Genomic DNA, 15,556 nt, shown 5'->3' on the forward strand with positions numbered 1-15,556 from the left:
GGCCTCAGAAGATTTTTCAGCCCAAACCAGTATGGGCCTTATAAGCCCATTGAGTCGAAAGATCAGATGAGAGTAAAGATTTGCAATGTTTAGAAGCTATTGGCTTTCTCATGCATACAACTTTCAGGCCTCTTCCTGCGACCTTGACTGCTGTGTGATAGCCTTCAACAGTCGAGCAACTTGAATTTATCAGGCCCAACCAATTTCAAGCCTTCTATATCCGCTGGAAAAAGAAAAAACCTTCAATATCCTTCGTATCTACTTGGATGTGGGTGGAGGAGAGATAAATTAAAAAAAAGTAATTTATGTATGATATTTAAAAAAATATTAATTAATAAAGAATGACTTGACACAAACTAATAACGAGTGTTAACTCATACAATCATCGACTCAAATTGCTATCCCTATAATATGTATTACCTTTATCCTCCCACTAATTACCCTTGCTCACCAATTGTTCAACTCTGAAAATTTCTACTTACAGGGCCTTGTGAGAGTAACTCTCAACTTTGTGGGACTCCATTAGGGTGATGGAGACGAAAATTGGATTGAAATTCGGTGGTTTACATAGGCATGCCACCAGGATTTGTTGTGGGGTTTTGGGCTTATTTTCATTTCCTGGATGAAGTGAAGGACACAGTATCTTTGCCTTGAAGAAGGCTTGTTTACAAAGGAAGTTTGTTGGTGAAAGATAAGATGGTGAGACTGCTGCCAATAGGTAAAGCAAGGTAATATATTGTTATGCTCCCTTTTTTAATTTTTTTTCAGGTTTCTCCCTTGATTCTTGACTAGTTTTTGTTTCTGATTGCTAGTTTGCTACCGCTACGTGTTCATGCAGCTTTTTTAATTTTCAAATATAAATTAATAATAGTAATATAATATCAATACATAACGATCAATTATATATGTATATATATCGTGTTAATGTCCATCCTTGATTTTAAAACCAAGAAAAAGCAGTTTTTGATTTTGACAGGCTTCTTTGAAGCATTCAAGTGCATGGCTTGACTGCTAACATTCAGAAATGCTTAAAAAAAAAAAAAACTTTGACCTCATTATGATTGGATTTTTTGTCAAAAAAAATTCACTTGTGGGACTTGTTAGAGGGTCACTGTCATTGTTAATTTCTAGCTTCCGGTGCTGACCAGCTTTCTGCAAGCTGCCACAAAGCATAAATCTATGTGAAGCCGCGTTGCTGATCATTATATATAAAGATTTGCATTGGCAGATTTTTTGTTGTTGGATGTGAATGTGGTTATGGCAAAGAAGAAAGCTTGCTTCCAATTTTTGTTTGTGCCCTCCTTTTACTTATTCTATGAAGTTGTTGCCCTTGAAGCTAATAGATTTAGTGCCAATTCCAGCGATTTCGATGTGCTTTGCATTGAGACCGAGCGGAAAGCACTTCTTAAGTCCAAAGAAGGTCTCAAAGATCCCTCAGGGCGGCTTTCTTCTTGGGTTGGCGAGGATTGCTGTGGATGGTCTGGCGTAGGTTGCAGCACACAGACAGGACATGTCATCAAGCTTGAATTATCAAGCTTGAGTGGTAAGGTAAACTATTCTTTGCTTGACTTGAAGCGTTTGAATTACCTGGATCTAAGTTCAAGCAACTTCCAAGGAGTACCTATTCCCAAATTCATTGGTTCATTGAGCGAGTTGAGTTATCTTGATCTTTCTAGTGCATCGTTTTCAGGACTAGTTCCTCCCCATCTTGGAAACTAGTCAAACCTGCATTATCTTAATCTAAATGCAAATAATAACACATGGGTTTCTGATCTGAATTGGATCACTGGACTCTCTAATTTGCAGTACCTGAATTTAGGAGATGTCGACCTTAGTTTGGCATCAACTACTTGTCTGCGAGCTGTCAATATGCTTCCATCTCTTTCCCAGTTGTACTTGCATCACCGTAATTTACTTAACCTCCCTTCTGATCTTCCAACAGCAAATTTTAGTTCTGTTCAAGTCCTTAACCTCCAAAACAATAATCTCAACACTTCAATTCCCCAGTGGTTGTTTAATGTCACTAACCTTATGGAGCTTAACCTCATGAATTGCCAAATTAAAGGGTCTATAGTTGGCAATGGTTGGAGAAGACTTTGCAACTTGCAAGTTCTAGATCTATCTTATAATGAACTTAGTGGTGAGATTTTTCAGTTGGTTGGGAACTTGTCGGAATGTAGTAATAGCAGCCTAGAGGAGCTAGATCTGTGATCTAATCAACTAAGTGGACAGATACCTTAGTCATTGGGACTGTTTAAGTATTTAAAACACCTGCTTCTGGGGCAGAATTCTTTTTCAGGTTCAATTCCATCATCTATTGGAAAGTTGTCGTTTCTGGAGTCATTATATCTACCTGAAAATAGAATGGATGGGATTATCCCTGATAACATTGGGCAATTATCAAATTTAGTTTCCCTGGATCTGTCTAGAAATTCTTGGAAAGGTGTCTTGTCTGAAACTCATTTCCTGGGCCTCAATAAGTTACAAAGTTTTCTAGTATCTTCAATGAGAATGTCTCTGGCTATCAATTTAAGCAATGAGTGGATGCCTCCTTTTAACCTTAACAACATCGAAATCACTAATTGTGATGTAGGTTCTACATTCCCCTTGTGGCTCAAAACTCAAACCAGTCTTTCCTTCCTTGTCCTAAAGAATGCATCACTTTCCGGCAAAATTCCTGATTGGCTTTGGCGATTGTCTCCACAACTTATCTCACTGGATCTTTCCAGTAACCAATTTGGAGGGGAAGTCCCCAGTTCCCTAGAGTTTGGGTCAGGAGCTTGGATTGATTTGAGTTCCAATTACTTGGAGGGTTCGCTTCCTATTTGGTCTAATGTGAGGGACCTGAAGTTCGATAGTAATATGTTTTCTGGTCCAATTCCTGTGAAACTATGCAGAGAAATGTCATTATTAAGAAACTTACTACTGTCTGGTAACATATTAAGTGGCAGCATCCCACCATGCATAAGTACTCTAAAGAATCTGATGACCCTTGATCTCTCGAGCAACCATTTTTCTGGGAATCTCGGCATTCCATGGGAAGAGATGAGTGTGAGTGTCATTGACCTGTCAAAGAACAATCTATCTGGAGAAATTCCTCCTTCAATATGTTCATCTCCCAACTTGAATGTGTTGAAATTGTTCAGAAACCGTCTTGCTGGAGAACTCTCTACTTCCTTGAAGAACTGCACAGGCCTGAACATCCTTGATCTTGAGGAAAATACGTTTTATGGAAACATACCAGAGTGGATTGGGGACAACATATCAACACTAGAAGCTTTAGGCCTAAGAGGCAACATGTTTAGTGGCAATATTACTGAACAGCTTTGTCATCTTTCTTATCTCCATATCTTGGATCTTGCTCATAATAATCTTTCTGGATTGCTGCCGCCATGTTTTGGCAATCTGTCAGGATTGAAATCTCCTTCTATTTATTTTCCTTATCCCATTTACTCCCTTGTATTGTATGAAGAGAAGATGGAATTGGTTATGAAGGGAAGACAAGTAGAACATATGCGGACACTTGGTATTGTAAATGTTATAGACTTGTCGAGTAATAATTTAGGGGGAGAAATTCCTGAACAGATGGGCAATCTTGTATACTTGGGTTCGTTGAATTTATCATCAAATCAATTGAGCGGAAAGATTCCAAAGAAAATCGAAGAGCTGAGAAGGTTAGAAACTCTTGACCTCTCATGCAATCAACTTTCAGGTGCCATTCCTTCAAGCATGGTCTCTATGACTTTCTTCAGCTGCTTAAACTTGTCATACAATGACTTGTCAGGACCAATTCCAACAGCTAACCGGTTCCAAACCTTCAATGATCCTTCCATGTATGAAGGCAACTCTCAACTATGTGGAACTCCATTACCAACCAACTGTTCAACCTCCAATGACAAGGATCCTCCAAGGGTCATGGATAAGGTGGAGATGAAAATTGGATTGAAATGTGGTGGTTTTACATTGGCATCGCGTTGGGATTTGTTGTGGGGTTTTGGGCTGTTTGTGGGACTTTGTTAATGAATAAATCTTGGAGACATGCTTATTTCCATTTCCTGGACGAGGTGAAGGACAGAATCTTTGTGTTCTTAGCCTTCAGCAAGGCCTGTTTACAAAGGAAGGTGGAAGGTGGAAGGTGAAAGATAAGATCGATGGTGAGATACTGAGATCCTTGCAAATAAGTAAAGGAAAATGACAACTTCTTTGCTCACAATCTGATAATAATGGTTTATGACAACTTCTTTGCTCACAATCTGATAATAATGGTTTTTTTACTTGATTCTGAATTGTTGGTTTGCTATTGCTGCAGCTCATTAGTGAAAGAAAAAGAAATTCTGCAGGAACAAAAGCCAAAAGGATTGCTTCAAGCTTCTGTATACTGTGTATCAAATGGGATTGTTCTGGAGTTTATATGATTATTGAATATCTCCCATGATCTATCATTCAATTAGGAAAATTTTGATTTTCATTTCACTACATTCCTTGCATTTTGTCTCACTGCCAATGTGGCTGCTGCTTGTTTATCAGGAATGATAAGATCATGAGGGACAATGTGGCATAAAATTTCCTATTTGCCAAGAAAAATTGAGGCTGAATTAAAATGAGACAAAATGAACACATGAACACATTATTCCTTGCATGTATTTCATACCCTGTATTATAATTTTAAATCACAGGGAATTCTATATTCATGGAGACTTCTTGTCTACTAAGTAATACTGATCAAGTAACAAACGATGCATTTAAAGAATTTTCCAGCTAGAACAATCTAAACACAAAAGTTAATTAGTTAACAAGAGGAGGCCTCTGTCCTTTTTCTCTATGCATAAACGCTAAACACTCACTTCATGAATGACTCTAGTAGGCAAAGGAAAAAAAAAGTGCAGAAACACACTGCTCAGCCATGGCTTTTATTTTGTTCAAATGATGAAACAATCAATGGAATTTTAATGATATGCAGTATAATCAAAACTTCATATGGTTTGGGTGTTAGATATTCTATAGCAAAATCTGTAACTCTTTCTATATAATATATGATTTTTTTCCTCTTGACATTTGTGAAGTAGTTGACATTCCAATGAAGTGACTAATTGAGACTCAGAAACTACAGTGTCAAGAATGGCAGGTGAGAAATGATACACTGAGAATAGACATAATGCCTTTCTATGAGAAAAAAAGATAGTTTTCTATCAGTTGCAGCAACCTCATATTGTTAAATTTGCATGCAATTTCATACCAGGTGATTAGAAATAAACTATGAATTTAGCACCAGAATTTGATTAATCAGTTGATCATCGATATATAATTCTGTGCGTCGGATTTGTTGTGTGTTTACCCTTGCAATGGTGAATAAACGCTTAACAACGCTTTGGTGTTAATCTTGGTGGTTTAAGTCCACTGGAATTGAATTTGGATTTGTTAAAATTAACTTCACTGTACCTTTAGTAGTATAATCCTCTTTGGTGTGATGGGGTTGCACTATAATCACTGAAACATAAAAGAACAAAGAAAGAAAAAAAAAAAAAAAAGAAAGGATAGTGGTCAACAACAGCATCAAAAATGAAAATGCAGGAGGCAGCAGTAGGAAGAACCATGCTATGGGATTGGGCCAAATCAAAATTATCTGAATCAGGAAACAAAAATCGGTTGGTTCTTGAGTTGATTGGTATCAATATATAATCTTTCTTTAGTTTTTGTCACAAGTTAACATTTTACTCGTAATGAAAAGAAAATTTGAGAATGTAATGCTGAGAATAATCAGAAGATGAAGAAAGAAAAGCAATAAGAGAAGGATCTTTGAAAGGAAAAGTCTTGGCTGTGAGTCTCGTCTAGTCTCTAGCAGAGCAATCAAAGTTAAGGGGGATGAAGAAAAGGCTAATGCATGCAGCGTGTGGAAAGAAGCCCAACTATCAGTTATTTTGCTGGAAGTAGCTGCAATGGATCTCAGTACATTCCTTAAAAACTGATAAAATATGCATGCAATTTAAAGAGTATTTGTGCTGGAATAGTTTACGACATGCCATTTGCCATGTCACCATTGCATCTGTATCAGGAATGATAAGTCATATACTGGCATAAATTGAACTGAAACACTTTTTAATACGTTTTATGCATCATTCCTTGCTTGCATTGCATACCCTAAATTCTGATTTTGGGCTGTGTTTGTAAGGATTTAATGAAATTCAATGAAATATTTGATTACATTGCATTACGATCTACCAAACATAGCATTAATTACAGTGAATTCTGCATTCTTGGAGGCTTTTCTACTGAGTGATACCAATAAAGCAACAAAAGATGCATTTTAAGAATTTTCAGCTTGAACAATCTAAACACAAAACATAAGTAGTTAACAGGATTTTTCTCATGTATCGGAAGCTCCATAAGATCTTCAGAAACATATATATGCAAAAACACTCACTTCATGAATCACTCTAGTAGGCAAAGGAAAAACAAGTAATGCTGACCAGGAATTTTAGATTTATGCTCCTTGCAGCTATGCTCATAAGGAGCTTTGTACAAGAAATGAAAAGATTGGTTATTGACTATCACTGCATGCAGGACTCAGCCTCTTCTTCCTTTCCCTAAAGCTGAGGCTTCGCATCAAATTTGGAAGGCAACACTGAGCAGAATGTGCTGGTTTACCTTTTGTGTGGATGGAATACCCATTTGGAGTTGTTCCACTGCTGCAAATAGAGCCGTCCACAGATTCATAGGGACTTATATTACTGCTTTTTGAAGGAAGGTAAAAGGCCATAGGCTTGGCTTCTGTCATGTCTTGTAAGTTTTGATTGTTATCAACATCACTATTGAAACTCTCACGGAAGAACTCAATTAGTTGCTTCTTCATATCGGTTGAAGAGGTTTCAGGCATTGAATTTACAGTGCTGCTAATGTCAAGAGATTCATCGCATTCAGGATTTTTTATAAAGCCGTTCTGATGAAGTGGAGAAGAGCTACCCAATGGAGTAAAATCTGCATAAATGCAATATAGTCAAAACCAAATATAGTAGAGAATTGATAAAGGAGTGTAATTTGGACTCGGTTACCGAACATCCAACTCTAATTCAACATCAAAGTCATCTCCTACTACTATACTAATATTTGGAATCTTACCACCATTGACACTGATGAAATCTTCAATATCAGATTCCAACCAGGGCTGAGAATCGAAAAACATTTCCTCTTTATTACCTGCATAAGCAACAAGCATGCTTCAATCAAACAAATGCATACATTAACAGGTTTAGCAAGTATATCTAGAGGAGGATCGGCAAAAGTATAAATACAATATTTCAATTTATTTCTAAAAGAGCTATTTTTGCAAACAATACGGAATTCCAACATCTGTAAACAGTGATCAATGCTTCAAGTTCAACAAGTAAATTGAGCTTTTTCTTCTGAACTCAATGTTCATCTCATATATGGCCTAACAAGACCTTATGCAGGCTTATTATGATTTAGCAGGCTTGCCGTGGGCTCACTAGATCACCTTGCACAGGCTGCTCTGTCCTGACAGGGCCTTAAGCAAACCAGGCATCACTTTAGGTAGGCTGAGCATGTTCTTGGCAAGGCCTTCCTTGGCCTTATATGTCCATTGAAGAACTTAAGTTTTTCTATCTGATTATACAGGCTTTTAGATGTATCCTACTCCAAAAATTGTTCTGCCTTCATCTCCAGAACCTAATAATTAGGATAAACAATGAAGCTATAGCCTACAGTGCCTGACCTGCTTGACTACAACTGTAAGCTTACCATCATTACAGTTTACAGAGATCAAGGCTATAACATTTACAGAAACAACTTGTTATTTGCAGCTGAAAGTTTTAGCCTGCTAAGGGCACCTGTACTAAATTGTGATCACCTTATATGACTGAATAATAAAATCACACACACCCAAAAAGCATTATGATCAATAAACAAATATGTAAGCAACTAAAGGACTTTGAAAATGTGCAAAACATAGGTTGGTGTAGACAGTAAAAATCATACTCAAGTCTCGCAAACTCTCTTCACAAGGCATTGGAGAGGAGGATTGATGATTGGAATTGAGTTCTGCCATGGAGAGAACACCATTGACTTTGTCTTCTTTAATGGGTGATTCAATTTGGACGCAGTTTCCTTGAGAATTGGTGGAGCGTTTGAGCTTCATGGCAGGTTCTGTGCTTTTCTGAACTGGAACACAATTGCCCATGTCTGTAACAATAGGTTATACTTCAATCATAGAACTTGAACTTCTGTTACCTTAATCACTAAGAGAGAAGGTCACTGGTGGTTTAATGCTTGAAGAAGATAAAGTTGGTCACTCCAACTACAATCTGGAGAGGAAGTTGATTGGTCTTGAAAGCGAAGTAATGGCATTTGCAGAGGTGGGTCCATGTTTAGTTAAAAAATTTTCCTTTCCAAGAGTTTACTTGGTAGAAGTACTATTGTTTTAGTGGCAGTTGCAGAACAGCAAGAGAAAAACTTCTTTTTGGGTGCAGTTAATTATTTTGCTTTGAGTGGACATCTTTTGAGTCTGTAATTGCTGCTATTGATCTTTTTTGAGACCTTTTTATCTTTTGGTGTCCTATAGACCTGAAAAACAAGTGGAAGTAGGAAATGGGTGCCTCACTCAATCATTGTCCATTTGGAAAAAAAAAAAAAACCTTGAAATTCCAGGATATCCATAATCCTTGGTATGGAAATACTTGCGGCAAATTACCCAATCATAATTACTGAGCAATGCTTGAACAAAAGCAAAGAAATGGATAATGGGACTGTCAGATTTGAACCTCTTGCTACACTTGAAATAAATATTTGATCACTAAACTACCAATTCAGTGGCAACTTGTGGATTTTATTTGCTGAAATGCAAATGTAGGGCTCACTTCTACGTCCACCTAAGCCTAGAATCATTCTGAACTCTCAAACTCTTCACACTGTTTTCCAATATCTAATAGAAAATATAATATCTATAATAATCTATACCACAGGAATGTTGCTTCCACACCCAAACGAGGTCAGTAGTGGCTTCGACCCTGTGCCCTCCTCAATCACTACAATATAAGGAATAACTTATTCTACCCAAAATTCGTAGATACAGTAGAGAAGTTTGTGGTGTGAGCTCCACATGTTTGACTAATCCTAATAAAAGACCTAATCCTGTCCCTGCTGGTAAGTAAGTAATGAATAAGGATGAGGTCCACAATAACTGTTGGAGCGTGGAGTAGTGATGCACCCATGTCCTTCATGTCTGTGTCCGGTTGTTACATTTCACAAATTTATCATTTCCTTTAAACACAGAAACAGGTATGCTCAACATCCCACTACCAACTGTTGGGTGTGCATATAGTATGGCAAGAACACTTTCCCTTTTTGCGTTTCAACAAGATATCTATTATCAGAGCTTTTAGGCGAGAAGAGAACTGTTACCGATCAGTGATTAGTAGAGTGTAACAAACAACGCCAGAAAGGTTTTATCTTGAGATTTAAATTTTAAATTTCAATTAAAATTAAATCAATTATTAAAAAAAAAAAAAAGTGTCTCGTTGATTAAATATGACAGTCCAAATCATCTCATATGTGAAGAGATACAATTTCAAATCTATGATAAATATGGGGTTTGATTTTTAGATTAATTTTACCTGTAAGGCTAGAAATTTGAATGTTGAAAATGGGATGGGAAAGACTTTATTCATATCACTCTTTGGCGACAAGAAGGAATCAATGTCTGTTCTTTTGGAATCACTTTGGATATAAAAAGTACTGGCCTAGTTGTTGTCAAATTCGACATGAAGAAACAAGTATTCATTTTTTTTTAATTTAATAAAAATTTAATGTCAGAAAATAATTAATAAATTATACAATTTTGTTAAATTTTTTTCATTATAAATGTGATTAATTTCATAAGCTATGGAGAGGGGAAAAAAAAATTGCTCCTTTTCTGTTCATCCTCCCCTTAAAATTTTTTATCTAAAATTTTTCAATTTGTAATGATTAGCCTTTTAAACTTTGAATTAGTTCTTTTAGGTAAGTTTAATCCCAGTGGTCCTAAACTCATAATAGATAAGAAGAAAACGTACTTCTTTCTTTTCTTTCTTTTTTTTTTTTTTCTAATTCTGATGTAAATAATTTATCTTTAATTGAATAAGAAAAATCAACTTCCCATGTTACTTTAAAATATCAACTCACCGCAAATAAAGAATAGACCAGAGATTATCCAATCCAATCCAACTTTCTTTTTTAAAAAAAAAAGAACTTTTATGGTGAAATCTATCAGTAGATCATTAAAAAGAGACAATAATGTAATAAATAACAAATGGTTTATGTAACGCAGTGGTTGGAAAAGAAGACATTGAATTGATCCATTTTGTCTTCATCTATTAAATTGCTCATCCCTCAACAATACCAGCATCATTAAATGTACAAACTATTTCCTCTGTCTCCCGTTGACCACTGTAAACTAAATATTCACGAACACCCACCCACACGATAAGATTCATGCTCCCTCTCTCATACATGGTGACAGGTCCCGCACGAGACCCCTCGCTACAGAAGAGATAATATAAATTTTCATCCCATGCAATAATTTCAAAACAAGGACTGAATGTACGCATATGCACCTCAGTTAGAACCTAGGATTAAGATGCGTACATATAATGTTCCCTACTGTAAATAGGTTTCAAGATAAAAATGGATCTTATATATTCTTAAGTTTCATTCCACATGATGATCACTTCAAGATCAAATGCATAGGACTCTAAATTGTCACCTCAATATACAGGCTCACTCTATTTCCAAACAAGACAGTTCCTTCGATAAAAACGAGGATACCCTCTTTTGGCTCTTGCGACGAGAAAAAGAGGAGCGTAACCATCAGAGTTCAGACAATATACGATGTTGCTGTAGCATAATGCTGCTACACTGGCAGTGCTCTATATCAATTCAACGGTGTCTACAATGTCAACACCACAACACAAAATGAAAATCTAACAATCAAGAAACATGAAAAGTATTTTATATGCTAATCACCAATGTATCAGCTCCACAATGCATATACGAGGAATACTAAAAATTATTGTTTAACAGAGTGCACTCCGATCAGATAGAATATAACAAAAGCCAAATACTAGGGTTTCCCATTGTTTTCACCTATACATTAATTATTCTTGGCCTCGTGTCCTCTCCCCCAGGTTTATCATATTTTCTTCTGATATCTCCTCCCACCCAGTCTCAACCCCCATCCCTTTTCTCTTATTCTCTCCTCTAAATAACCATATAAAAAGCCATCTCCATCAGGCTATTGCTAACTTCTTGAAGCATGGATCACAAAGGTTTGAAAGAAAATGAGATGAAGAGAAGAATCTTCCGCTGTGAAGACTACAATAACAGAAGGGTGTTTCTGAGGAGTTATCCCCTTCAATGGGAAGAAGACAATGGAGCCAAAGAAGAGATGAGCAAGGTCCACAAGGAGAACTCCGAGAAGAAACTAATCAAGAAGATAATCCTACCAATACTTCACTGGGGTGAAGGGAAGGTTGTCGTCTTGAGGAGATTTAAGGATAAGATCGCAGTCTATGTCATAGCTTGTGTCCCTGCTGCCTTTAAGCCACATACAGCCCTAATTTCAGCTTGAGCTTTGGCTTTTTCTTCTCATCTTCTCCAGAGAGTAGCAGGTGTCTCTATGGTTACTTTCACAGTTTCATGCCACCTCTATATGAATTGGATAACATAAATCAATACATGCTCTAGGATCTCTATTGTCCAACTAAACAAGTGTGGAAAACAGAGTGCCTCTTTTTTCAGCTATAGACTCTCTCACTCCATCCTACAATCTATATGAGAGGTTTTTATGCATCCAAAATGCGCAAATCATGCCAATGTCATGCAATAACATGGTTTGCAAAAATTTGACATTTTCACTCCAATGAATCTCAGAATTGCAAGTTTGTAACATAAGCTAAGGTTGATGCCATGCCCAAAAGCATTAGAAAATACACATTTTAGGTAACATCAAACTCAGTCCTCCTAAAATATATAACAAATACAATAAAATAACACATCATACACCCAATTTTCCAAGGATTTTAGTTATTACTCAAGAAAGAAAAATTAAAAATTAAAAATTTTTAAAGGATGAGATCATTTCAAAAGTACATTTTTTAATATCATATTCAACATAATTCTTACTAGTGAACGACTCTTTAGTATCTAGATATCTAGTGGCTGTATGAGAAATAACATAATCAACAAACATATTTGCCAAAGAATGCCTTCAAAAGTCAAAAAAAGTCCCTAATTTGATAATGAAATAATGGTTACCAATACATCTCTTATCCCAGAAACAATTTGACATCAAATTCCAACGGGTACCATATTTACCCATGAGAATAAAAAGGATGGAGCTTACTTCCAAATACACAGATAAGATGCTTCTTCTTAGAAAAATATTATTGACATGCCCATTGTGAGGCATCCTGCAGCCACCCAGGGACTCAAACGCTCACCTATTTCAGCAAGCAAACCAGTTGTCAGATTGTAATTCATGCCAGCATATGCAGTTAGAAGTTCATAAAAATCAGAATAAACATAGATCCTATCAGAATACACATTGAGTTCAAAGTTTCTTCCACATGATTTACATGATTACAATTTTGATTGTGGACTATAAATTAATTAGTGGCCAAATTTAGTAAGACTTGCAGCAACCTAAAGGATAGTCATGGTTTTACCAGACTTGCTAAATAATGTTATGTTTGCTTATTTCCATCTCACATAATTAGTATCCAAACCTCAACCCAGATTGAGATTATAACTTTTTAATTGTATTTCCAAACACAATAATTAGAAAAATTAAAATTCTAAATCAGATGCATATTACATTTCATGGATGAATAAAACAAAATTTAAATCAACCCATACCATCAATAATTAAATGTGGAATCCTACATCAGTTAAATCCTTTGAAACTTCACTTCCATTCTTTTAATCCCACTTAATTGCTTTTAACACCATTTTTAATATCCCAAATTAGTTTGGGATAAGGGTAATGTACCCTTGTAAAGTTTTGTGCACTATTCCCCCCCAACCACCCCCCCCCCCCCAAAAAAGAAAAAAAGGCTAGCTTTTGGAGAGGAGTTAGGCCCAACCCATTTTCTTAAAATAGTATCAGAGTCTCCCTGATAGATAAATGTCAGGCCTCCCATAAGTGTTTCACACTCCAAGTGTTCGGTCTTGAGCGTGAGCAGGATGTGTTAAATAGGCCCAACACAGTTTTTAAGAAACACACATTTTAATCATGAGCTAGGAAACCTACTAGAACTAATTGAAATCTCTTAGGGATTCTACTAACATGAATTCACGATTCCTATCATCTCTCTTTTTTTTATTCCTGAGGACAGAACAATCATCAGAGAACAAAGTGCAAATTTTGAAATTGCGTATGAGCCGCTTTCTTATTCCTGCTCTGCCCCACCCCATCAGGCTGCTATCAACTAAGTTAATAACAAGAGATCCTAATCTTCAAATTTTTCATCTGTATTTAATCCAAAAATTAATTTCTTCGACTATTTTTAAATGTGGTCTTGTTCTTCATTAATCACGTAAAAGATGTTGTCTGGTGACTTTTGTGACCAAAGATGCACAATGTGTGTGAAAATTTTCAAACTGTTAAAATAATACTAAAGTCACTAAAACTCTCTTTATAGGCAAAGTTTTTTTTTTTTTAAATAATAATAAGTAATTCAAAGGAGTTGCATTTTATCTTGATTCTTGACAAATTTAGTTCCACGCTAATGACTAACTCAAATATAAGGAGGAAAAGGAATACATTATTTTCCATAAGGTTGTCTAGAAATAGAAAATGCCAATAGACAGAGGAATATATGATGTGTAAGGGACCTACCTATTCTGGCAGCTTTCCAGAAAAACCCACGAAACCTGTCCAAAAAGCTTATTACAATCAATAATCCCATAATCACAACTCCCTAAAGATAAACCACAATGCCAAGAAAAAAAAAAAAAAAAAAAAACACGTTGAATACCTTGCAATAACAATGACTTGTGCTCAAAAAGAGTCAAACAACAAGTGATATAACCAAATGCAAGGTTGGAAGAAGAAAAAAAAGATATAGACAGGGAGAACTAGATACATAGCACTGATATATTTTTAAATTATAGAGAGAGAGAGAGAGGTTGTAGGGGATATAAAGGGGAAATTTTTTCTGAGGCGTTACATGGCCAGTTGCCCAAGCATCATTGTAGAAATGGCTTGATTGGTTGCAAATCATAAGTTAAGGGAAAAACTCATCGGAAACTCAGAGACTTGGCTTCAAAGTGAATGTGTAAAATGAAGCATGACTAATAGAATCATGGATGTTTTTATATCTATAGTAAAATTAATAACATTCTATTTAACTGACAGAAAATCTCATCAAAATTCTATTCAATGCAAACCAATACTTTGAGCAAATCTTATCAAAGCTAAAAAAGCTATCCTTTGTAAAAGAGAAAAATCTCATTAATAAAATCAAAGAAGAAATAAACTATATACTTCAACAAATTTTCCCACTAACATGAAAAAATAATCATCAGATTGCAACTAGACCCTGGAAGAAAAAACTTAAGATAAAACAAACAGATGATACATACCCCGTTCTCTGTTCTAGGATTGCCGGAAAGTGCATCTTCACAAAAGTGCAAGTACAAATTCCCAATAGCACAACCGTAAGAAACGAATGAAAATTGAAGAGTGCAGACTGAAAAGACGATATCAACCGAATCAAAATACTCCTCCACTGTTAAATGAAAACCAATTCTTCAATAATCAAATCACTTTACCATGCTTTGATCCTCAAAACGATCGCTTTTATTCCTTCAAATCTAAAATAAAAAAACAAAAAATAAAAAATCAACCTCCTCTCAAATTTCAGAAACTTAACATTCAAGCAACAAATTTGGAATACAAATACAAGACGGGGAAAGTAGCCAGTTCTGAGTAGCATTTGCATAGAAAGCTTAATGCATAAATAACAGAAATGACTATTGTCTGATTAATTAGAGAAAAATTAAAAGCTAAAATCAGCTAATTGTTTGCAAATAAAGATGAAATCGAACAAATTCAAGAAAACTAAATAAACATTTAAGCAAGTTACGGTTTCCAGAACGGAGGGAATAGAGGGGCGTGAAGCGAAGAAGATAGGTGAAGAGTAGACTTACCGCGAAAAACTGCTAGATTTGGGATCCAGACTTCGCCGGAGCTCGCAGAGAAGCTGAGATAAAGGAGCCAACTTTTCTGCTTCGACGCCAATAAGTGAATGCAGTAAAAACTAAAAAGTAGCAAGTAATTGTAGGGAAAATTATAAAATACTTAAGAATAAATATTAAGGATAGTAATTATTTTTTACCCTGCATGTACGGATCGAGAGTGAGAGGAAAATAATTTTATTTTTTATTTAATTTATATTTATTTAAAGAGAAAATAAGAAGAAAAGAAAATTTTAAGAGAAAAATAAATGTAAATTTTTTTTTTTCCTAAATTAGGAGAAAATGAAAGTAAAATGTTTAAAGTTGCAAA

The 15,556-nt window shown here is 35.6% G+C and overlaps 2 protein-coding genes and 1 pseudogene across 4 annotated transcripts; 1 reads left to right on the forward strand and 2 right to left on the reverse strand.

Moving 5' to 3' along the window:
- Nucleotides 1–30: 30 nt before the first annotated feature.
- Nucleotides 31–8,522, reverse strand: LOC110640493 (uncharacterized). 2 transcript variants are annotated; one of them, XM_058149604.1, is made up of 5 exons: nucleotides 7,993–8,521; nucleotides 7,117–7,194; nucleotides 6,646–6,975; nucleotides 5,440–5,487; nucleotides 31–223 (listed from the first exon to the last, which is right to left on the reverse strand). In XM_058149604.1, the coding sequence occupies exons 1-5, from the start codon at nucleotides 8,192–8,194 to the stop codon at nucleotides 165–167; spliced, it is 717 nt and encodes a 238-aa protein (XP_058005587.1). In that variant the 5' UTR covers nucleotides 8,195–8,521; the 3' UTR covers nucleotides 31–164. The 2 variants fall into 2 exon arrangements, with proteins under 2 accessions (XP_058005587.1, XP_021647505.2); XM_021791813.2 differs by lacking the exon at nucleotides 31–223 and having other exon boundaries at nucleotides 5,173–5,487; nucleotides 7,993–8,522.
- LOC110640457 (receptor-like protein EIX2) lies at nucleotides 740–4,473 on the forward strand (annotated as a pseudogene).
- Nucleotides 8,523–10,542: 2,020 nt separating the features above from the next.
- Nucleotides 10,543–15,348, reverse strand: LOC110640449 (uncharacterized). 2 transcript variants are annotated; one of them, XM_058149608.1, is made up of 6 exons: nucleotides 15,199–15,348; nucleotides 14,821–14,862; nucleotides 14,632–14,738; nucleotides 13,886–13,920; nucleotides 12,392–12,488; nucleotides 10,543–10,936 (listed from the first exon to the last, which is right to left on the reverse strand). In XM_058149608.1, exons 2-5 carry the CDS (start codon nucleotides 14,821–14,823, stop codon nucleotides 12,421–12,423), a joined length of 213 nt encoding a protein of 70 aa, XP_058005591.1. In that variant the 5' UTR covers nucleotides 14,824–14,862; nucleotides 15,199–15,348; the 3' UTR covers nucleotides 10,543–10,936; nucleotides 12,392–12,420. The 2 variants fall into 2 exon arrangements, with proteins under 2 accessions (XP_058005591.1, XP_058005590.1); XM_058149607.1 differs by lacking the exon at nucleotides 10,543–10,936 and having other exon boundaries at nucleotides 12,124–12,488; nucleotides 15,199–15,347.
- Nucleotides 15,349–15,556: the final 208 nt, after the last annotated feature.

Source organism: Hevea brasiliensis, chromosome 7, assembly GCF_030052815.1.
Source record: "Hevea brasiliensis isolate MT/VB/25A 57/8 chromosome 7, ASM3005281v1, whole genome shotgun sequence".
Lineage (NCBI taxonomy): Eukaryota > Viridiplantae > Streptophyta > Magnoliopsida > Malpighiales > Euphorbiaceae > Hevea > Hevea brasiliensis.